Source organism: Euprymna scolopes, chromosome 21 (genome assembly GCF_053919585.1).
Source record: "Euprymna scolopes isolate OS-2025 chromosome 21, ASM5391958v1, whole genome shotgun sequence".
NCBI classification, from domain to species: domain Eukaryota; kingdom Metazoa; phylum Mollusca; class Cephalopoda; order Sepiida; family Sepiolidae; genus Euprymna; species Euprymna scolopes.
In genome coordinates, this window is record NC_136502.1 from 49,974,723 (window position 1) to 50,001,038 (window position 26,316).

Genomic DNA, 26,316 nt, shown 5'->3' on the forward strand with positions numbered 1-26,316 from the left:
CAGACGTCAAAATAAGGTATGCAAACAATTTTTTTTTTAAATCTATAATTCTGTCCCTTACAACAACACAATATGTTTTGTTCAGTTTCAGATGATTATTTTAAGCATATTTGTTCTCACTTCAAAACAAGGCGGGGGGGGGTTGTAAGCAAAAAAAAAATATATATATATATCGTTTATGAAAAATAAGTACGCCGTTATAAAGTTCATTCTTCTCTTAATAATCGCTGAAAATTTCGTATTGATCGGATAATTACCTGATTTTTGGTAGATTTTTAAAAAGACGGTCCGTCAAAAAGTACTGACCTGCCCCCCCCCCCCAGTTTTGGCGGTGCCTATAAAAATATATAAATTTATTTTCTTTTGGAGGTGGTGGAGGCTCGTTTTAAAACTATATCTACCTCAGTATTTTCTTTAATTTTCGGACATTTTTTGTTCAAAATTATTTACTAAGTAATGTCGAGTCTGACATTACTTGTTATTTATTTTTAATTAAATAAACTCTTTAAAATAAGTTTAAACACCAAAAACTTACAAAGCTAGGTAGAAAATGAAAACTTAGAAAAATCAATTCATTTTTTAAAAAAAATAAACATGTAAAAATTTTTTTAAAAATATTATGGGATGTGCATTATTACCTAAAAATATACGCATTTATTTTCTTTTTTTTTTGGGGGGGGTATTTTAAAACTATATCTACCTTAATATTTTCTTTAATTTTCTATTTTTGAGCAATTATCTTCCTAAGACGTGACGTGATCTATCCTCTTATGTCAGACATTTTTTGTTCATAAGTAACTAGGCATCGCCAAAACTATCGGAGAGGGGGGGGGGCAGGTAAGTACTTTTTGACGGACCGTCTTTTTAAAAATCTAACAAAAATCAGGTAATTATCCGATCAATACGAAATTCTCAGCGATTATTAAGAGAAGAATGAACTTGTTAACAGCGTACTTATTTTTCATAAACGATATATATATATATATATATATATATATTTGCTTACAAAACCTCCCCTTGTTTGAGGGGGTACAAATATGCTTAAAATAATCATCTGAAACTGAACAAAACATATTGTGTTGTTGTAAGGGACAGAATTATAGATTAAAAAAAAAAAATTGTTTGCATAACTTATTTTGACGTCTGAATATCAGAAATTCGATTGTGTTTAATTATCCCGCTTTTGAGTTTTGAAGTGTGAAATTCGGTGAATATGTTAAGTAAAATAATTAATTTAAGTTAAGCAAAACAATTTTTTTTTTTAAATATTCATACGAAAAAAGCCATTTTAAAATCTTTGATAAATAAATTAACAATTTTTTTTTTAGCAAGCCGAATAATGTATGACCATTATTAAACAGGGCATGCTTTGAAGAATCGATACAAAAAAAACAAAAACAATTTCGATAAATATTGTGCCCTTTGTGTTAAAAATAGCATCATTTTTTCGATCCCGTTTGAAAACGTTTGCCGCCTTTCGACAACGGTGGACCAAACGCGCTGAAATAATTTTTTTTTATTCTGCTTTACATTACCCCCCCCCCCCTCACATTTTGGGGAGCCTGGCCCCCACACACATACACATTAAAAACCAAACTCATACAAATGGTCACCCATCTGGTACTGGCCAGCCTCAGCGTTAATAATACATTGAAATTTTCGTCACTGAAAATAAGTTTTTTTTTGGCCTGTTTGGTCTTCCATAGTTTGCTTTTTATCAAATGCAAACGTAAACATTGTCGATCTAGACTCTAGATCGACGCGAAATAATTGGTTACATATATGAATAAGTGGAATTATTTGAAATCCAGGTACTTATATTATAATATTTTTGCATATTCTCTTAGAAAATCATCCTAAATCTTAGTTAGACAACAAATAAATAAATAAATTATTTCGAAAACCTTTTATTTTTTTAAATATTTATGTACGTTTTTTGTGCAAGACAAAAAATGTCAATTGTTAACTTTTTGGGAAAATTTAACATTTAAAATTTAATTAAAAATAGTAGAAAAAGTTTTACATTATTCTGTTTTCTATATGATAAAATTCAGGGCTTTATCTTTCTGGAAAAAAAAGTTACTCAGAAATAATGGATTTTAATAAATGTAATTTCGTTTTAAAAAACAACAACAACTTGATTTTTCGGCCATTTTTGGCGGTGCCTATAAGTAACACTCGACATTACTTTTTTTTTTTTTTAACTAAATAAACTCTTTAAAATAAGTTAAAAGACCAAAAACTTTCAAAGCTAGGTAGAAAACTAAAACTTTAAAAAATTAATTTAATTTTTTTTAAACAACAGTAAATAAGTAAAAATATTTTTAAAAAATATTATGGGATGTGTATTCTCTTTTAAAGACAATATCTTCTTCAAGGACGGTCATAAAATGTGTTTTCAATCGATGTGTATTAAATAAGGGACCAGTTTTCCTACCTAGCAAAAGGGTACGAGTGTTCCGAGGTCGAGTTTTCCAGGTACGAGTTTTCCGGGGACGAGTTTTCCTAAATTCGAAAAGAGGACATTCTATTTTATAATATTTATTTGCATAAATCACTTTGAAATATTTCTTTTTTAATCTCGACGGTATACGATAAAATGATTAAACATTACTAATTACTATATCTTATAGAAAACGGGACAAATGTCGTGCTACACCGTGTAGACATTTTGTTGTCTTACCAAATGGGAGAGTTCAGTGAACTCTACTGCCTGAATGCTAAAGTAATACAAGTTTCTAAAACAATATGAATTTTTTAAATAACATTATAAACAGTAAGTTACAATTTTTATATTTTACTTAATTAAAAAAAAAATGTTATTTTGGCGCTGTTTTTACAATAGTTCACTGTGCTGAGGGAGACAACTCTCACTTACTAAGAGATTCGTTCATTTTTCGTCTCATAATTTAGTACGATATTTTTTCTTTCAGACATCAAAACATTAAAAAAAAAATAAATAAATAAAAACTGTGACGAATTCTTTTTTAATGTAACAAAATTGATAACATTATTAATACAAAATGTAGTCTTTACGCGACTATTAATAGAAAACCAACGATATTTTTATTAGATGAAAACATTAAAAAAAAAAAAAAGGAGCTCCTCCGGCAACCTTTTTTTTTTTTTTTTTTTTAAATTAAAAAGTAAATTCTATGGTAAGGTTGTTTTTTAAAAAATATTAGTCTTTAACCTTAAAAAAAAATACAAAGAATGAAACTCTTTAGTTGGTGTTAATGATATTATAAGCTTTGTTGCAGTAAAAAAAAAAAAAAAAAGTCGCCGCAGCTTTAAAAGTTTGTTTTATAAAGAGTTTGGTTTAAATGTGATATTTGGGGTTTTACTGTACACAAATATATAACAAATAAATGTTATCAAAGGCAAGATAAGTTACTTTTCTACAAAACTGGATATATTTTTTGTGTTTTTATTCAATGTAAAATGTTTATTTAGCTCGAAAAACATGCAGTGTTTACCGATGTATTGGAAAATTCAAAATGGCGCCCGATTCTCTCTTTAACACGGTAAGTTTGGGAAAAGGTGTTATGAATAAGAAAACTAGACAAAATACTATTAAAAACCCACCGAATATGTCAACTTATGTCACGTTAACATATATTGAGTGAATTTCTAACAGTATTTGCAGCATACCCGAAAACGCTATAAAATCGTCATTTTAAAGGTGAATGTGAAGATGGGGAGAAAGTAAAAATTATGCCGATGCTCAAAATGTATAAAAATTTTGAGTACTCCCTTTACTTCAAAACTCACCAAAAAATCAGGAAATTAACCAATAATTAATTAAATTTTCAGTATTTATCAAATAATGATCATGGAATATAATAAACCCATTATTTTTATTTGAATCTCAGTGGAAATGTATTATTTTGTTTAAACAAAAAAACACCTTTACTAAAGTTATGGTTTTCAGTAGTAAAAAATTAATGAATGAATTTATTTTTGCTTTTTTTTTATGAAAATAAAGCATCATAAATTGTAACAATAAAAAAAGAAAGATTAATTTTTTTCAGGAACATTAAAGTTTGTATTAATGAATTCGATATAACTCGAAGAAAAATTAATTTCTCGAACTACCGATCATTGGATTAAGCATTGTTTATTTTACATTTTCACACAAAAAGATTATAATTGCAAAAATTATTTCTATTCTGTTTTTTTTAGATTACATGTTTTGCGTACTTTTTATTTGTAAGATTTTTATATTTTCCTTGCTTGAATTAACATGTAACTTTATGCATAACATAATTTTGATATAACCTTAAAAAAAAATAATATAAAAGAAGGAACACAGAAAAATAATTCAAGTAAGAAATAGTAAAAATTATACAAGCCTTCGTGATAGGAATGTATGGATGCATGGCTGGGGGGTGAAAGAAAATCAGCACTTTCTACCTCCTTATAACTACCTGATGACATTTTCAGACAGCCTTTGTGAGGATTTTGAATTGTTTGACTTACCGAGGGTAGGTCGGTGGGGAAGGAAGGAATGCTGGTAGCTGTGACCAACATGGCCGGTGGTTTGCTAAGCAAAGAAACTGGGTGCCTATTTCTTACAAGTTAAATACATATTCCAGTCACGCGCGAATCTCGAGAGTTTGGATATATAAAACGAGTGGCCACTCTACGGTTGTTGTTGTTGTTGTTGTTGTCTTTCAGACAAACTACACTTTGACCATCGTTACTCATCTATTACTTTTACAAGGTCGACATTACTCATCGTTACTCATCTATTACTTTTACAAGGTCGACATGCAAGACTTCAAAGTCTTTTCTTCCACCACCTACTCGTCGGTAAGCTAATTCCGACACCTTTTGACATTCTGACGTTTTGGGCTTCCGAAGAATCCACATATATAGTACCTATTTACTATGCCCCCCCATGGGACAGAGTTGGACACCAGGGTCATTATAGTAGGTACATGCAAAATGAATATCGATGCTCAAAATGAATAAACATTTTGACTCCTCCCTTTACTTAAAACTCTACCAAAAATCAGGAAATTAACCAATTTCAATGAAATTTCCAGTATTTATTAAATAATAATCTCGGAATATAATTACCCCATTATTTTTATTTAAATGCTAATGGAAATGTATTATTTTGTAAACAAGAAATACCTTTACTAAAGTCATGGTTTTCAGTAGTAAAAAAATGCATGATTTTATTGCTTTTATTTATGAAAATACAGTATCGTAACAATTAAAAAACATTATTTAATTTTTATAGGAACATTACGAAAAAAGCCCGTAAAGTCTGTATTAACGAAATTGATATAACTCAAAGAAAAATTAATTATCAAACTACTGATATTATCATTGAATTAAGCATTGTTTATTGAATATTTTGGCAGAAAAAAAATTACAATTGCCAAAAATATTTCTACTTTTTTTACGGTTACATTTTTTTTTTTTGGGAATTAACGCCTTGTACGTATTACTTCGGTATCTTGGGTAGATGTCAGATACCTGCAGATTGAAAATGTCCATTGCTTACATTCAACATACCGCTATCTGTCTCAGAAAGTGGAGGATTTCGTTTGTTGACATAAACACACATATTTTCAAGCACTATAGATAATAATCAAAGTAAGTTTATGAAATACAAAATTTTTTAGTGGTAGTTTAACTATTGAACTTCATAATTTTTCCAGTTTGAAGACAATCATAGTATCATCACCCTTTAAACTAACTAAAATTAACAATAAATATTTTTTTAATCATGTACATCATAAGTCAAGTCACAAAAGGTTAAAATATATTTCTTTAATTATAGCAGTATGTATACAAGTATTATTGGCTACATATGTGCATACATATTTCTGGGGCGATTCCTTTGGAAAAGCGGCGTCATGAGTGCAAACTCAAGAGAGGTGCAGTTGAAGATTGCGCATCCCTTGCTTCGCAATTACATGCGTAGGAACCTTTACAGGTGGTATCCATTGTCTCTCATGACCGAATAAATATTTTCATTGCACGCATGAACGTATAATCATCGATGTAAGATAATTTTCATATAATCTTGTAAAATAAAGTAAAGAAAATTATATTGAAAAACAGGACCAGAGAAAAATAATTAAATTAAAAAATGGTAAAAATTAGACGTCAGTAAGTACGGATGCACAGTTCTGAAAAGAAAACCCATTGGTTTTGCCCACCTACCCCTCCCTCCAACTACCTAACATCATTTTCAGATACACCTGTTTGGGTCAGTCAACTTTAAATTTCATGTGAGCATTCTGATAAATTAAAACGTAAGATTGTATTTTTTGTTAAGTGTGTAATTTTTTTCAATAATTTTATAAATTGTTTTCTTTCTACTTTGAATTCTTTATAAATATTAATAAATAATGGTGTAAGTTTTTTTGTCAATGAATAAATTGTGAGTATAATTAATGAATTTAATTAACATTTATGCAGTTTGTCTTTCAAGTTTAAATTCTATTAATAATTGTTTGAACTTTTTTAATGAATAAATTGTCATAGTAACTAAGTGAATTTAATTGACCTTCCAACACTTAAAATGTACTTGTAGTTTTATAAAAAAAATAATTTATCGACGCATTTAGAGTAGCCAACGAAGCAAAAATGGGGTAAAAAAAAAAAAATTTTCTGAATTTTGATGTATTTTAAATGAAGGGAGGGGTCTCCAACTAAAAAAAAAAAACAAAACAAAAAAAAAATCACTCGATATGCCAAAACAATGTTAAATAATAAAATTATGTTCTTTGTGCACTGCCATACTGTTGCGGAATTGGCAATAACCAAAATCGGGGGAAATAAATGTTGTTGTGTTTTGGGCCGAGGGGAAGAGAGTTCCAAGATGGCGTCCATGGTTTTTATTGGCGTCGACCCCATGCAATTCTTGCAGAATCGTGTGTGCTCTTGCGCGAGTATGCAAATATATAAAGGCAGGATGTTGGGAAGCAGTCAGGCAGTGTCATGCAAATTGTGTGTAGGTGGTTCTGGCGGTTGGATTGTTCTTCGTGATGAACCACGAATCTGTGAGAAGCAAGTTTTCTTCTGCCTTTTTTGTCTCCTTCTTTCTCTACAGTCATTACAGCCAAGAAATCCCCCTCTTCTAGAGGTGGGTGGTCCAGGGCGAAACTGACTTTTTTCTATCGTTGTTCCTGATTTTTGCTTACTACATTTTACTACACATACTTTTTTAATTTTGCCGCCATGTTATTTTTTGACACAATAAACAAAGTTTGTTGCTCCCAAATTTTGAATAATTATTACTTTTTTTTTAGCAAAAGTTAAGTACATTTATTGTATTAATTCATTATCTTAAGACTTTAACTTAATATTTCACTTGGAAATAATTAAAGACAACTTATATTTCTCTTGTCAGAAAAATGTAAACATGATCATTATCATAATTATTTTTTACATGAAATGTACGGTTTTTCAGATTTGAGATAAAATTATTCCATGCATCTTTTATTTCACACGCTAGTTTTTCTTTGGAGAAATTATCTTTAAACTATAATCTTTCACATATAATAAAAAATTAACCGAAATTTAAAAAAATTTTATGATTAGTCTGCATTCAGAACCATGTCCCCTACCCAGTCAGCCATTCATTTTGCACGTACCTAACATATAGAGAACTTTGTTTTGCTTAAGCAAAAGCGAAGCTATAATCTCTAGCTTTTGGAGGCTAATAAACTATTCTTTGTACAAACAAGGTGTTTTTTTTAATTTAATTTAATATCTTAGGACTTTATTGATTATCTTTGAAATAGACGCAGAAAACTAATATTTATCTTTCAAAGGATTTTTAAAACGAATTTATTTAACTTCAAAATTTGTCAGCTTCCGAATGTCATTGTGAAAACATTTTTCATTATAACTTTTTTTTCACATGTATAAATATTTTTTCCTTTTGGGAATTAATTTTAATCTTTCAAATACAACCAAAAAGTACTCAAAAACCTACAAAAAGTTATGATAAACTGGCTTTCAAAACTATGTCACCCTTTCTTTATTCGTCCATTTTTGCTTGTACCTAGTAAAAAATTTGCCAAAAATAATTTTTTCAATTCTCCATTTATTGGAAATGTAGTTGTTAAAAGATGTCAAGTTTGGTATAAAAACGTTTCTTTTCAAAAATTTGATTTCATCTTCAAAATATTTTTTTTTTTAACATGAAAGATAGTTCTGATATGAAGTCTATTTTTTGTATGACGCTAAGAAAAACAACACACTATGTTTTATTGCAATAAACCGAAAAGGTGGTCAAGAAAGGAATATATAATAAATAAGTGTTACTAAAGCCAAGATAAGTTACTCTTCTACCTAGTTGGATAATTTTTTTGTATTTTTACTTATTTTACCATTGTGTATTTATTTTCAAAAACAAGTATTGTTAAGTTCCTAAGTTAGAAGAACCACACGATGGCCAAATTAATGTTGCCATCTTCAAAGTATTGATAATCACTCAAAATTCAACAATTAAATAAAATACTGACAGAAATCCACCACCATGACATTTATTGGGTTGGTTCTAACAGTATTGTTTAAAAATAATTTGTTTTCTGATGGTTGCGGTCACAATAAAATCAAACCATGGTTATTAAAAACGAAATCAAAATGTATTGCAAAATTTTTTATTTATTTTGCAAATATTAATTAACAGATTGTGCTATTTTAAGGTAAATTCAATTATTCTGGTATTCTTTGCTTATTAAATAGTTAAATGAAAGTACAAAATAGTTAACAAAGCCTTCATCCGCATTTAATAAAGTAAAAAAAAAACTCCCTCCCAGCTCTCATTGATAGATTTTCCCACCTAGCCCCAGAATAAGTATATCAAAAGAGTGCACCAGGATAATTTACACAGTGGATTAATCCCCCCCTCCAAAAAAAGAACACACAGACCTGTGATGTGGATAAAATTATTGGTAAAATTCAGTTGTAAAGTGACACTCTTTTGGAGGTTGAAGGTGGCTGGTGACACTCAAAATACAATTGAAAAGAGTCGTTCAGTTATGAGCACAGCACTGAGTGACAAATGAGAAAAATTTGTATAATTTTAATTATTCAGACTACAGTTCTCATTTTGGGTGTTATTCACACACCATTTCAGTCGATGTAACCTCCCATCTTCTTCAGGCATATCTTGTCAAACTCATGGCATGGTGGATAAAGTACTTGGTAAAATTCAGTTGTAAGTTACACTCTTCTAGAAGTTGAGTGACACTCAGAATATAATTGCAAATTACTAAGGACTACTACACAGTCATGGCTGATTGAACAAGAACATGCGACCCTTGTGAATTAAATAAAAAAGGGTTCCATTCAAAATTTCATGCAGATTCACAAGTTCAACAGAAAAAAAAACGAGTTTTACAAGCTGCACCTGAAGAAGGTCAGAGGTTACATTGACTGAACTATTGCAAAAATAATACGCAAGAGGAGTACAATAGTCTAAAGAATCCACATAATATAATCAATCTTCATCTCAAAAATTCAGAAACGTAAAAAGTAAAGTTGAAAATTAAAATAAAAACTTTAATGGTCGAATCATTCATTCAGGATGTTGTGTGGGGTAGAGATGTTTAGAAAATGAAAGAAAGTGTCAGTAATCTATAATATAAACTTCACCTGTCTGTTTAAATGTATGTATGTATATCTGCCTAAAACTTTCCACAAAGGTGACAGATTTTCACAAGATCAGTATTGTTTTGAAGCTCGACCCTTTGGACGACAAATATCGAGAAATTGGCTAAAAACATTAATTCCTTCAACTAGGAATATTTCTACAAGGAGGGGTGTTTTCGCTGATATTTTTCGAAAGTCATCCTTTCTTTTTGATTGACTAGCCTTAATTTAAATCTTTGCCACTTCCGGTTTGGTGATGGACACAACGGCAAAGATGTCACATTTGGTTTTTTTTTTGCGTTCTTTTCCTCCGTCGTGGTATGGGTTCGGGCCTGCATTTTTTTTTTGCTCAACACACACCTTCAAATATCCGGGCAACGCCGGGTACCCAGGCTAGTTAGAGATAAAGGGTGGTATAAAAAGAGAATGTGTGAAAAAGAGGGAAATGATAAGAAACGAGGGAGAAAGAGTAAGGAAAAAGAGAATGTATGGCACGAAAGCAGGAACAAAAGTAAAGATAAATGATGAGAGAGTGTGAAAGAAAGCTTGTAATTTTTTAATCGATATTTTCTGTAAATTTTAACATTTTTAAGTATGTAAATCCTCTGCAACCTTACAAAATTGTTTTTATCAAAAAAAATGCATGTGAGTTGCAAAAAATTAAATCCGCTAAATCTTTGTGAATCCTACTGATTTCCTTGCAATAACATCTTAAATAAATTCTAATATATAAGCTTTTCGGGCTACTGAGTTTTCATTTAATACTTATCTGAATCATTTAATAATTAACTGTTGTTTTCTGTTTTTTAATTTCAATATCATTCTCAACAATTGACAGTCGATACATAAAGATTTTCAATTTTTAGGTACACATTATGATAAAGTACCAACTTGTAAGTTGGTTCTTACTCTTGTTAGTATAATTTTATTGCATTGACGTTCTCTGAATGTGTATGCGCAATGTTATTGATACATTTGCATAAAATTATCCAATATATTTGCACAATTTTATCAAACATATTTGCGTAATATTGAATATATTTGCGTCATCTAATATATTTGCATAATGTTATCAAACATATTTCTGTAATGTTATCCAATATAATTGCATGAAATTATGAAATACATTTGTGCAGTTAGATTTGTTTGATATTATTAAATGTATTTCCACAATATTATCGAATATATTTGTGCAATGTTATTAATGCATGTGATCATTATTATGACGATCGAGTGCAGTCATATTAGCTTAAATTTTTTCTATTAGCATATGAAACCTACAGAAGTAAATCTAACAGATATAGTTCAATCCTATATATTATTCCTTGATTGGAATTTATTTTTGAGATGAGCATTATATATATTAATTTATTTTTTTTTCGGACTATTATTCTCATCTTTATTAGTCGTTGTTTTTGGATTTTTTATTGGTTTTGGTTTATTCACTACGTTTCGGCCAACTATTCCTCTGCTCTTTGTCAGGTGGTTAATTGGTCAAAATGTGGTGAGACGACAACAACTACGGATGGCAGTGATGGCTGAGAATGCAGTTAGGAGATTCGAAGTTCCTATCCGTCCCGGTTACCACCTGACAAAGGCTAGAGGAATAGTTGGCCGAAACGTTGTGAATAAACAAAAACCAATAAAAGATAAAAAAACAACAACTAATAAAGATGAGAATAATAGTCTGAAATAAAAATAAATTAATAGTTCAATCAGTAGCTCAAAATTGTTTCAGTATTTCTGATTTTTAACGTATGAATTGTTTAATGATATCCTTATTATTCGTTCACAGATATCAGTAATGGAATAACTGAAAGTGGTTTATGCAGACATCAAATAGAGTTTCTACATGTGAAATGAGAATTTCCGCTGAAATACAAATAAAAAATCAGAAAAAAGCTAATCTTTTAGCAAACCTGCAACATTTATCTTGTAATGTGTGTGGCTCATAACTTACGAGTTTAAAGAGAGACATACTAAAGGGGATCCGTATAGATGGTGCTCTTCATTAACAAAACATACTTATTATAAGTAACAGGGGAAACACAGACTTTTCTATTTTTAAAACTGTGTGATCTATAATACACATACATAAAGGAACATTAATATCAGCATTAGTGAGTGACCTTACTTTGCAAAATTGTTGCTCATCACTTTAAACAAAACCTCTTTTAAAGAGTATGCGAAAAACTTTATTCTTTTGAATTTTGTTGCTTGTACTGTTGCGCAGAATACCTTTTAGGTAACATAGAACAGCGTTTTTTTTTTCATTCTTTTAAAAATGTGTGATACATCAGTTATAGCAAAACCCATTGCAAAGTTAAACATGCAAAAAGACACTGGAGAGAAAGCTTATAGCTGTCAAATGTGTGGCTCATTATTTAAAGCAAACTCTCAACTTAAGATACATATGAGAATACACACTGGAGAGAAACCATATTCTTGTGAATTGTGTCGATCCTCATTTAAAACAAAAGGCCATTTAAAGGTACATGTACAAACACACACTGGAGAGAAACCTTTTCGCTGTGAAGTGTGTACCTCAGCATTTCGAACAAAATCTGCATTAAAGATACATACACGAACACACACAGGTGAGAAGCCTTATGGTTGTGAAGTGTGTGACTCTTCATTCACAGATAAATCTCAGTTAACGGTTCATATGCGAAGACATAGTGGAGAGAAACCATACAAGTGTGAAGTGTGTCGTTCATCATTCACAACAAAATCTGAATTAGAGATCCATGTGCGAACTCACACTGGAGAGAAACCATTTGCCTGTCGAATGTGCAATGCGTCATTCATAACAAAAGACAATTTAAAAAAGCACATTCATACGCACACTGAAAAGAAACCGTTTCCTTGTGAAGAGTGCGGGTCATCATTTACAACGAAACCGAGTTTAAAAGCTCACATGCAAAAACATAATGGAGTGAAACCTTTTTCTTGCAGTTTGTGTGACTTATCATTCACCAAAAAACATTATTTAAATGCACACATGCATATCCACACTGATGGAAAACCTTATTCTTGTGAAGTTTGTAGCTCATCATTTACAGCAAAGTCTGATTTGAAAAGACATATTCAAATCCACACTGGGGAGAAACCGTATACTTGTGAGGTGTGTCAGTCGACATTCACACAGAAATCAAGCTTGAAAAGACACGTACAAATTCACACTGGAGAAAAACCTTATTCCTGTGAAACGTGTGGATCTTCATTCACAAGAAAAGATGATTTAAAAACACATGTGCGGAAGCACACTAATTCTTCTGATGACACTGTTTTGTCATCTGCAACAGAGTCTCATTCAAATAGACAAGTCCGATATGGAGAGAAACCTTTTTCTTGTGAATTGTGTGGCTCCTCGTTTACAGAAAAATCTTCTTTGAATGTACATATGCGAATACACACTGGAGAGAAACCTTATAAGTGTGAGATGTGCGTTCTTTCGTTTACAACGAGATCTGCCTTAAAAACACACATACGAACTCATACAGGAGAGAAACCTCATTTATGTGAAGTGTGTGGTGCATCTTTTTCACAGAAACCACATTTAAAGATCCACATGCGAACACACAGTGGAGAGAAACCTTTCTCATGTCAACTGTGTGGGACGTCCTTCAGTGTGAAAGCTAATCTGCGAGTACATATGCAAAGACATGAAAAGAAAAAGAATGAAACTCACTCATGTGAAGTGTGCGTCTTATCTTTTATAAAGAAGTCAGATTTAAAGAAGCACCTTCAAATCCACACTACCGAGAAGCTATACACTTGCAAAGTGTGTAGCTCGTCATTCACAAAGAACTCTGAGTATAAGAGACACGTAAAAATACATAGTGATGACAAACCTTATTCATGTGATTTGTGCAAGTCATCATTCAAACGAAAAGATGCATTGAAGGCACATATAGATAAACACACTGGAGAGCGACCTTATTCCTGTGGAATGTGCGGTTCATCATTCAGAGAGAAATCTTATCTAGCAGTTCATATGCAAAGGCACACTGGGGATAAACCTTATTCTTGTGATGAGTGTATTTCATCGTTTACTACAAAGTCTGATCTAAAAAGACATATAAGAAGTCACACGGGAGAGAAACCATATTCTTGCCAGGTGTGTGCATCATCATTTACGACAAGATGTTATTTAAAGAGGCACATGCAAATCCACACTGGAGAGAAACCATATTGTTGTGAAGTTTGTGGTTCATCTTTTAGAGAAAAATCGAATCTAACAGCACACATACGAATACACACTGGAGAAAAACCTTATTCTTGTGAAAAATGTAACTCTTCATTTCTAAGGAAAGATAATTTAAAAGCCCATATGGAAACTCATACTGGAGACGATTGTCAGGATACCCAGCCGTCGCGATAAAACCTAAACACTGACTGAATATTTTGATGAACCTGAGTATTTATTAATTAGGGTTTAAAGGCCTCCAGCAAATGGACAAAACATAGGAACAGGTTTTAGTCGACACTAATTGACCTTAACCTAATCGATTCAAGAAAACTCTAAAAATTGACAGAGTATTTACAAAACAAAAATGATGCATCATTGTTTATATGCACTGGTTTATGCAAGTAAAGTAAATCTTATTTTTTGTGTAGCGTGTAACTCTTCATTTCTAAAAATGATAAGTTAAAGGCACACATGCAAATTACAATGGGGAGGATATAGAATGATTTCCACTGACTTCCCTGGATATTTTTATCCATACTCCTTGACAAGGGTCAAAAGAGAGTCGCCAATCTGATAGGCCCCGAACTGGCATCTAAGCCTCTGTTCCATTGACAAAACGTTGTATCCCTCTGCCTGTTCTACAAGTATTTTAATGGTTAATGCTCTAACGAATTGCAAGCACTTGTGCCCCCATGACGTGAACACCCTCGACAGACCCGACAGGCTGCAAAATCCCACCCCACACTGTAGAGATCTCTAGATGTAAAAAATCTTTCTACTCCAGTAGTTTCTTCCCCAGAACCGCTAGACTTTGGAATTCCATTCCAGGTCCCTGCTTCCCCAACTTTACTGACGTGCAGAAGTTCAAGTGCAATGTGAACAGACATCTTGCTGCCCAAGTCCCTACATAGTACCCCAGTAGTTGTTGCCCCTGATAGTAGCCCCCTACACCAAAGTGGCAATGTGCCTTGTTTGGGGTGAAAATGTAATAAAAAAATAAAAATAAAAAAAAAATTATAAAATTTTTTATCAATATAGGATATATTTAAAAGTCTATGGGAGGTTTTGCTCTCATTGGGAAAGCACTTGGAGATTCAGGATCATTGCTATTATCTTCCATGATATATTTTCCATCTAAATACATCAAATACACTAATATAAGACAGAAAAAGTAATGGGGTTGATATGGTATCAGCGTTTTTTTTTGTTTTTTGGACATTCATTCAGACACTACAACTGGCAACAAGGTATTTGAGCTAACAACGTGGTATTTAAAGTACCTACCTCAACAATATTGACCTTTCAATGAAGTATTCAAACAAGCAGATAGTGTTCTCATCTGAGCTCCAATCTATGGTCACCTCCATCACCAAACTTTCATGAAAAAAGTCGTCTAGCTGAAACCACTATCAATTATTTCCCCCACTCTTTATCTGTGGCTACAGATAAATGAACAAACTTTATTTCTTAGGACTGCACACCTGTGGAATCCTCTTTTTTTTCCTGATTTTCAGCTGACTGCAATTTGGTCGTCTTCAAGCCCATCATGTTCTTGATGAGCCATCTCCTTAAGTAATCCAATTTACTAAATTTCCAGTACTAATGAACGATAACTATGATATTGTCCCATTGACTACTGTACACTCAGTAACTCTTATCCTCGAGTGGCCTTTGGGCCTTGCTAAGTGGTGATTCCTATGTAAAAAAGATAGTGTTTTAAAAACACTAACAATGAATCAGAGTCGGTAATGTAGAACCAGATGGCTAAACATTTGAAGAACCAGGAAGCAACTCTGAAAGTTGCACTGACCTGCCGCACCAACTTTAAAAATCATACCAACTCTCGGTTCTGCATAAAAAAGAAACTTAAAATAAAACATAATTGTGCAATGGTAAAAGGTTGTTTTTTTTTTTTATTAAACTTTTAAAAATTTCACGGTCTTCATTCCCCCCCCCTTGGGTTTTCTCTCAAAGAGAAAATTAAATATTGTAACAAAAAGAACTTGATTTTAATTTATTTTCCTGCCAAGCAAAAATGGTGAACTTTATTTGAGACAAAGAGTTGTAATTATTTTTTTGTTTACCTCAAGTTCTATATTGTGTTGATCGTTAAGGAAAATAAATGTGAAAAATCATAAATTTTCTAATCACGTCCAGAACTATATTCATTTTTCTTAAAAGGGAAAATCAAACACAATAGTTAACTTAAATCAGCTTTGGCACAAATGAGGAAATTTCAGATAGTTGCTGGCAAAAAACGAAGACAAACTGGACCAAATAACAGAAGTAACAAAAAGTAAAGAAAATGGAAGAAAGGTTTTAAAAACTTACTAGAACAACAAGAGAAAATAAATATATTACTATAAATGTTAACAAATAAAAACCAAGTCACGGAAAGTAACAACTTTCGCACAATATGGTGTTTAGAACACTTAACAATTTCATTTATCTCGGATAAATACAAAACCTTCTGGTACTTTAGAAGGTATCACGACCTGTGTAACAGTGATTGTACCGATTGACTGGACTCCAAAAAGGGTCTGCTAATTGTTTAAAAAAACTGGGATCTACAGAACATAACAGATTTGTGAATTACATGTTTCCATGAAAAACGTGTGACTTAACTTTTCCTGAAACCGTAAAACTCTTAACAGAACAGTTTAACTCAAAAACGTTGTTATTTCACAAACGGTGGAAATGCCTAAATTTAACCAAGAACGATCATGAGGACTATTTAATATTTGCATAGTCAATAAACACTTTGACGATTTTAAACTCACTAAACTAAGTTCTGATGATTTTATATGCTTGATATTTGTACAAGGATTGGTCTTGGTAAAAGACTGAAATTCAACACAAAGTTTTAACTAAATTAGAAAGCAAACTGAATCTAACATTAAAAAAGTTGGCAGAAGTATACCAATGAGTGATTAGCATATAAAGTATATGGTGTTGCATACATAAGAAAGATACATAAAAAGCCAAAATCCTATTCTTTAGAGAAAATAAAAAAGAAAGATTATTCCCCTCACACACAGAAAAGACAGTTTCCAGAAAATCAAAGTAAATCATCATCAAATTCATGTTATCAGTGCAGAGCCCTGCATTAGGGTAAAGACAGCACATACTGCACAAAATCTTGTCATACTTTTAAGAGAATTGGAAATCATAGCTTTAATTGTAGGGCAAAGAACAAAATTAAAAGTCAGATACAACACACCAGAACAAACGATAAAGACAATAAAAATATATGGAAATATATGCTAGTGAAAATATTAAATAAAAATGTGAAGTTTCAGTTAGATCCGAGATCAGACTTATTGATCATATATTTGCATAACTGAAGCAGATTAAATAAATTTATTATGCTAAAATGTTTCACAACAGCCAGAGCAGTGAAATAAATTTTGAAGGTGAATTAATCACTAATAAATATGGCAACTCTAATGAATGAGAAGGAAAACCTAATGTTTCCCTAAGTTTTCTTATCTAGTCTGGGGAAAATGCACAAAGATTTGAACTAAAAACTATATACAACCAAGAAATCATGTACAATTCACCTGATTGGAGAAAATTAAAAGCTTGAAAGACTTGAAAAAAAAAACCCAGTATCTAATCAAAAGTTGAATTCAGCCAATGAGCAGTTTCTACCATTTATGTCAAAAAGAAGTCAAAACATATCAGCATTTGTGCTGACTTTAGTATGGGGTTGAACTCAGTGCTAAAAGACTATCATTACCTACTTCCTGAAGTGTTTACTAAGCTAAATGGAGGCAAGATCATCTCTAAAATCGATCTAAGTGATGCATACCTTCAAAATCCAGTTAAAGCTTGAAGTTACTTTGTATTAACACCCATAAAGAGTTATTTATATTCAAAAAGTTTGCTTTTGGAGTTAAGGTAGCGCCCACCATTTTTTTTTAAGAAATAATGAATATTATGTTGAACAGCCTTGATTTCCCGGTAGCAAACTATATAAGTAAGACCAGAGAACAACATTAAGAACAAATCCACAAGATATTTTCCCAAACATAGCATTTTGGGTTCAAAATAAAAAAGGAAAGCGTGACGCCTTCATAGAATAAATAAAATATTTTGAACACATCATAAGCAAAAACGGTAGAAGACCAGAACACAAAAAAGGGCTACAGCTATAAAGGATATGCCAGCTCCCCAAAATATTACAGAATCACAAAGTTTTGGAGGTTCGCAAACTATTACCAGACATTCATTCCTAATATGCACGACCTTCAGGCCCTACTGAACGAGTTACGAAACAAAGACAGAATGTGGAAATAAAACCCTGATGTTACATCTATTATTCATGCATTATATATATATATATAGAGAGAGAGAGAGATATAGATAATGCATTATATATATATATATAGATATATAGATATATAGATAGATAGATAGTTATAAACTAGATATAATAGTTGTTAGCAATGTAAGCTCATATAGAATAGTGGCCTATATCTTATATAAATGCCAGATTGAAGTAAAAGGCAATTGCACACACATCAAGGGCTTTGCTCCCGGCAGTAAAGCACTATTCACAGATCAAGAAAGAAGTGCTTGCATTTTTATTCCATAGAAAGTTCCAACAATATTTACATGGACGATTCTTTATATTGTAGACCAACTGTTGAAGATCTTTGGGTATCTTTGGGTCGAAGAAAGAGTTACCTGACTACACAGCAGACTACTGAGGTGGGGTACTATTTTGCTAAATTACAGTTTAAAATTAGAGTACCTCTCCTCCAAGCAGATCGAACATGCGAATGGACTTTCAAAGTTGGTCCCAAGACAGAGTGACCTTCTCAAGGACTCAGTAATTGCTTCCTTATGTACCCATAGTAAATAATGCCATACTATCGGAAACCTTCCAGTAACACTAAATAAAATTAAATGCAAAGCACAAAAAGATGAATTTATTAGTGTTACAAAATAAATTACAAAACAGAAAATCACAAATAAAGAAAATACAAGACAGTTTTTGCAGGCATGGTGACTAGGGCTATGACAACAGCATATTCTTTTCTTTGTTTTGATTCGAGTATATATCCGACACAGTTAAACAACCAAGAACTACATTGCTCTATATAAAAACATATAAGATATCAATAGATACACACAAGAGAGGTTTTGTTTGCGTGATGACATCCTACTATACAGCAAGTAGACTGTCATACGAAAAACACAGGATAATGAAAAATATTCATATTGGTCAGCCATGAATAAACAAAATGAACAGCCTTATACTGGCCGATGATGAACAAAGACATTAAAAACATGGGTGACTCATGCAAGGGTTGTGTTTTAGCAGCAAAGGCTCCCGATCACCTTTAAACCATGGCCCAAAACAGACCATTCCTGGTTTAGAATCTATATAGATTTCTCAGGGCCAGTGGAGGAATAGTATTATTTAATAATGGTGGACACCTACATAAAATGGCCAGAAGTGCTCGGATGTAAAAAACTCACAAGTAGTAATGAATTCCCTCCATGAATTATTCACCCTGTTTGGATTTGACAGCTGTCTAGTAAATGATAGCAGGACTTAATTTATGTGCACAATCTTCAAGGAGTTCTGTGAAACATTTCAAATTAATCATGTCATGATTCTCCAGTATGATCCGATCTAATGTGATAGTGGAACACTTTGTTGACAATTGAGCACTCAAAAAAGCATGTGGCACACCTACAGAAACGGCACTACAACAGTTTGTACAAATTTATAGAATCGCTCCTAATTCTAACACACCATCAGCATTATACCCAGTGGAGACTATGTTCTAGCAGAAAGATGGGGAGGATTATTCATATTTCTTTTGGATGCTTTGGACTACTGTTCTCATCTTGAGTGTTATTTTCACAACGTTTCAATCGATGTAACTTCCAACTTTGTTCAGGTGTAACTTGTCGAACTTAGGAATCTTTTTGTCCAACTCGGAAATCTGCACGAAATTTTGAACAGAAAGAACCCTTTATTCAACCCATGTGAAAAACTATTATCAAAGCAAACAAAATTAAGGACTTTATTGTGCCTAAGAAAGACTATGACCCAGAAGTAAAAGTTTTCTACAGAATGTATAAAACAGCATGTCGTTGGAAACTGAACACAAAAGACAAAAGAATCAGAAAGATGGTGTGCATCTTTTCCAGATCCTCAATTCACATCTAAAAGATACCTTATTCAGATAAGAAAGCATCTGTTACATGATCCAAACTATGCACCTCACAAGGAAGTGGTCCTTGAGATCATAAACAACACTTCCGACTTCCAACATCAAATCATCCCAAGCAGCTCCAGAATCCCACTGATCGAGAAGAAAAAGGAAATCGACACATCCTTTAACTGTTGATCTTAAAAGTAAACTGTACTAGTACCCCCTGTGGAGTAAATGCTTGGGAAGGGGTGTTATGGGGACTTACCCATTCACTCATAATGAACTCTGCTTACCATTATATAAACCATGAAGCTAATACCTTGTATGGAAATATCACAACCTATCATAAGACTACAATCTAACTAAATATTTGGTAAATACGACAACCTTTCTTTGTATTCACTTTCTTGTACAATATATTCTTTTTCTACCTACACCTGTTGCTCGTGTTTTTCTTTATAACCCTTTCATAGGGTCACAACAGTATTTTATTTAAATAAAGATTTTTACACATATCGACATGTTGACACGCCTTTACTCTAACTTCATTATTGTGAAGCATGACTGATAAAAAATATGTTATTAGCCAAAAGATACTACAGTAGAATACAGAAAAGATTACGCCATGATTACTATTGCGTTCATTTATATAATTTCATGAGTTCAAAATTTGTAAGTATTACTCTTGATAAATATAAGGATTAAGTTTTCTTTAACATAAAAAATAGTATGGGTACCTTATTTTTTATGTTGTATGTGGCTAATCAGTTTCATCAGATAAAAATATAAAAATAAATCTGTCTGTTCGTAACATTAACGCCTTATTTTTAGATTGTTATATTTATTTTCATGGCAAATGCAAATATATATTTGCAATTATAATTCTTATGAACGTTAATAATTTCCCTGTGAAATAATATCCTTGAGTCTCTAAGATCTCTCTTTCTCTCTCTGCAGGGGTCTGCCAGAATAACCTGGTATGAGATTACTTCACTCTACATATATACTCTGACTAATTATTCCAAATAATATAGTATTTGCAGCCGAAATAAGATCCCTTCTCTATAGTTGCTACAAACTGGCTTATGCAAGGAATGGAACCTCTCGGAGGGTTCTTATGAACGTTAATAATTTCCTTGTGAAATAATATCCTTGAGTCTCTAAGATCTCTCTCTCTGCAGGGGTCTGCCAGAATAACCTGGTATGAGATTACTTCACTCTACATATATACTCTGACTAATTATTCCAAATAATATAGTATTTGCAGCCGAAATAAGATCCCTTCTCTATAGTTACTACAAACTGGCTTATGCAAGGAATGCTGCATCTTGTTTCAATGATGTCGCCTCCATTTTGATGTTTCACCAGATTAGATGAATTCTTGTCCTGGAATCCGGCAGAACTAAGAAACTGCCAGAAAGATTTATCATGCCATAGCTTAGTTGTCAATTATCGTAAGGAAAATTATTATTCTGTAGCTAACATTTGAGAGGTAAAGAACTTTAATGGAGTATTCGAATATTTGTATATCACATACAAAGATCAGGTGTTAGCCTTAAAAAGGGGCCTCTTGATTTCTGAGAACATACACTGACGTAAAATGAAAACAAAGTGAGCATTCCACTTGTGGTAGGGGCAAGTAGCCTTATAAAAAAAAACTATTTAAAAACAGCTTAGACACAATCTCTGGGAGACCAAGCAGTGGCTAAGTACAACTAGACATCCTTCAAGGTATAACATCTTTTCTAAAAAAAATCCCTTGTTTATAAATTAAATGCATAGAAGAATTAAGTGGGTTAAGGGGGTCAAAGTTCAACGATTTGACCTTTGAGAACTCTACCAAATTCCTCCGCCAATTTGGGTCTAAACACTTGAAATTTTAAATAAAGGTTCCTTGGACATGGATCTAACTTAATAACTTGATTTGAGCCCAAAACATTAAATGTTAAGGGGTCATAATAGGGGTCAATTTAAATAAAGTGACCTTTTTTTTTTTTGTTTTATTTTTGCTCAGCATACACCTCCAAACATCCGGGCAACGCCGGGCACCCATGCTAGTAAGAGTGTAAAAAGGCCAAATTTGGCCTTAAAAAAAAAGAGAGAGAGAGAGCCAAATTTGGCCTTAAAAAGGCCAATCTGTCAAACCGAAGAAAAGCCAAATTTTAAAAGGAATACAACGGCTTCGATTGTCGTACATTTAGTCTAATTAAAAAACAACAAAAAAAAAAAATAAATAAAAAAATAAAAAATAATAAAAATGCAATTTTTTCTGATTTTATTTCAGTCTTTGGGTTTAATAATGTTTTATATAAAAATGAATAGTTTTTATAAATTTTTGTTAGTCAAATAAGTTACACAGCTAAACTACACATTTACCAAGTTAGTTTATGTTTTAAACTATTTTCAAATGCTTTTCTTTATCTTTTAATCTAAATTTGCGGGTGTGTAAGTGTCAAATATCTCCAGATTTTCTAAAAAAAAAAAAAAAAAAAACGCAAGCCGCTAGATCAAAATTTTGCTCGCTAAATTGCAAACGAATTCTCCAGATCTAGCGGAAAAACCGCTAAATTGGCAACACTGTTTTTGTTATTCGGAAATGTCGTGAGACAAGGTTGCCAGTTTGGCTTTTTAAGGCCAAATTTCACGAATTTGACCTTTTTAAAAGCAGTTTGTCCTTCAAAATTTCTGTTTGGCCTTTTTTCTAATATAGCTTCAAATTTGGCCTTTTTCTGATCATTTTATGTAAATATTTTTTAATAGTAATTATTAAAGAAAAAGACATAATTAAGTAATTTAAAAAGTAGTTCGGATGTCGAAACTTGTAGATTTTTTAATTTTGGCTTTTTCTCTCGATTCATGGATTTGCATGAGAAAAACAGCCCCGGAATCCACATCTGCTAACATTTGTCATATCAGGGAAAAATCTTTTTCTAAACTAAAATCTTTTTCTAACGAACTAAAGGAATCTTACACCTAAATGTTTAAATTTGTTTTCACACTTATTTACTAAACGTTTATATGGAACCTCTCGGAGGGTTCGCAGTTGAGTATGGAACCGTTCTGGAGACATTTTTTTTTAGTACTGGCACCTTGGTTCTGTCCAGTCAGGTCAATCGGTCACTGAGTATATCTCCTCTGAAATAATTAATGTTTGGATTTTTCGTTCGTAATACTTTAAACCTAGTACTTTGAAATTAATGGAATCAATTCATTTTCAATTCATGGAAATTTGAAAACTTATAACTGTTAAATCATCTCTCAAATAGCTAAAGTTGTATTTAAAAAGAAATGTTTAAAAATAATCTTATATTTTTCCTGAGTAAGTTCCAAAAGTTTCTTTAAAAATCAATAATTATAGATTTTCTATCTTTGATTAATAGGCGCATTTGTCTTAATAATGATACATAGATTTTCTTCGAAACAAAGTTTAATTTTAGACTTATGACTAAAATTAAATTTATCAATATTTTAGAGATATTTTAAGTTGATACCCCCCACCCCGTGAGTAAATGTGGTATTGTGGCGACTGAAATAATTATTCTCAAAGAATATGATAGACAGATAGGAACTTATTTACAAACTGTATCAATAAAAATGGCATGAGAAAATTGGCACTAGTAAAATGGTAAAATTGGTTAAATATGAAAAAAAAAAAAATAGCAGGAGTGAAAGATATAAATAAAAGTCTCATAAGTTTATGAAAATCTTGGATGCAATGCATAAAAGGAAAACATTACAAACTTTGGTAAATTAAAAATAAATCAATATATTTAATATATATTTAATATTTAATATATATTTAATATTTAAAGTTGATGTGGAGTAATGACCAATTACCTTTCAATCATACCACAATCTTAGAAATCTGTTGATTACACTAGCATATTTATTCATTTTAATGTTTTCTTCAGATTTCAGCTGTAATACTAAATAGATGCTAACTCCAAATGATTAATTATGTCATAATCTTAAAAAAGTTTATATCGCCTATAAACAATTCTTTTATTGTAATCTGTCCCAGTTGTGAATCAATGCTTATGTTAAAGTGTAGTACTTGTTCTGCTACTATATTTTATTTAGTCTGTTCTTGGTCAGTGAAAGAAAAATTCTTCTAAACTGGGGCATATTTTTTCTATGGGAGATAAACTCTATACTTTTTACTTTATAAGGCAATTTCATCTGGTTTTACGATTTTGTCAGTCAGACTTAGAGATAGAAAAAAGTTAACTATCCTAAAAAGTTATGATGGCCCGAAAATGGAGGATCATTTTATGTTTAATTTATATGCGAAACTAATTAATTATAAAGTACTTCTTTTCTGGATGTTCACACGTAATTATTTGAAAAAAGTACAATCACATCTTTAGGATAGCTGAGTTTCCTCATCTACTATAGAATATAGATATAATTTAATTTTAATTTTACAAACTTCCAAATGTTGTCCTGGTGGTTATCCATTAAAACACACAGGTGAAAATATCAGTTCCAAATAAATTAACAAGAAAACTCTTTGATATAATTACGTATTAGGCAAAAATAGGTATACACACTAAAAATCTTATCTCCCCAGTTTAAAAAAAAATAAACCAAATACAAACATAATAAATGCTCATAAACAGAAAATTAAATACTAATAACCTTACACGTACCTATGCACACATTAACAACACGCCACTATACCCCTCAAACAAAAACAAACCCTGAAAAAAAAAATGTACGGGTATCATTTTTTATTTTTAATTTTTTTTTTTTTTTTTTTTTTTTTAGCGGCTTATCGAACCTTATATGATATTATTAAGGTTACATTTGGGGCAAATACTTTGACACCCATCCTCACAAAATGGTCGTTAGTCATTATGTTTGATTATAGACAAATTATACTTTCTGTGGAGTATTTTGTTTATTTCTCTTTTCCTGACTCTTTATCGACACTGCATATACATTACCTTTATTTATCTTTTTTATAGGTAAATGTTTACGTTAGCTCCACCTTCACTTTTCACTTTTCTTTAAAATGCCGGCTTTAGTAAGTTTTCGACTATGCTGATTAAGAAAATCTTATTTATAATTGGCAGATACAAGTAGTTTTCGAAATGTAAAGACTTGTATTATGCATTTCAAATCAGTGCCCGCCAGATTTGTACGCACGCATGAGCAACAAATTTAATTTTCTCCGACCGACACTGCCACCCCCCAATTGTTTTGTTGGTTTATAGTATTTGCGGGTGGGTATCCTAACAACGATTATCAAGGCTAAATTTTGGGGCAACTATTTTTACAACCCCCCTCCCACACACAAAATGGGGTGTCTATTCTGATAGCCGTTCTTAAGATGAGGAAGTTGGGGTGTCTATTCTGAAAGCAGTTCTTAACATTGGGAGGTTACGGGAGTCCATTCTGAAAGCCGTTCTTAACACGAGGAGGCCGTTCTTAACACGAGGAGGCCGTTCTTAACATGAGGAGGTTGGGGTTAACCAATAACAACAACCATACTTTAATTTTTTAAAGGGGAGGGATGATTCCACTGGGCAACACCAGTTAACGAGTCCTGCCAGTATTTAAATAATTTAAGTTAATAATCTTGTAAAAAACACAATTTATCTTCTTTCACAGAAGAAATTCTGGTTATATACTCTTAAAATCCTATCCTGTTAGAAATGGGTAATCAGCATATGTTTAATTTATATGCGAAACTGATCTCTCACTCTAAATTCTAAAATAATTATTTTACCCAAGTTTTTCCAGATATTCAAATGTAATTGTCTAAAAAAGTAGATCTATCTGTTATTTTTGGTGGACGGGAGCACCTTAGAGTTCTCATCTACAAATTTACCAACTTTTCCTTAAATTATTTAATATTAAAATAGTATTAAATATTCTTTAACGTTTTCTTGTATAATGTTAAAAATATATAAACTGTAGAATGTATTGTAATGAAATTATTTGCCTAAATATTAAAAATAAAGACCTTCCCTATTGAATTAAAATGGAAAAATATGCTTGGAGAGGGGGGCAAATCATATTTTTCAGTTTCAATTTCATATGTAACGTTTTTGCCAAGAAAACACGACAAAACTAATACAGAAAAAAAAAAACTGTTAAAAGTCAATTTTTTAAAAATTTTCAATTTAGCCTTTTTTATCTAAAAAAATGTGGCTTTGCTGTTGAATTTGGCTTTTTTTGGCCTTTTTTCCTGAAAAACTTGGCTTCAAATATTTATTATGGTCTGGGAACCCTGTCGTGACACACCCATTATTCGATTCCTGCATAGTTCTTAGTAGAATAAAGTTTTTTCAAACATACTCCGACTTTAAAAACAAACCTATT

At 31.7% G+C, this 26,316-nt stretch overlaps 1 protein-coding gene across 1 annotated transcript; it reads left to right on the forward strand.

The window, feature by feature from the left end:
* Nucleotides 1-2,670: 2,670 nt before the first annotated feature.
* LOC145242256 (uncharacterized) lies at nucleotides 2,671-20,425 on the forward strand. The gene is made up of 2 exons (XM_080105267.1): nucleotides 2,671-2,776; nucleotides 11,420-20,425. Exon 2 carries the CDS (start codon nucleotides 11,909-11,911, stop codon nucleotides 14,006-14,008), a length of 2,100 nt encoding a protein of 699 aa, XP_079961393.1. The 5' UTR covers nucleotides 2,671-2,776; nucleotides 11,420-11,908; the 3' UTR covers nucleotides 14,009-20,425.
* The last annotated feature ends 5,891 nt before the right edge of the window (nucleotides 20,426-26,316 follow it).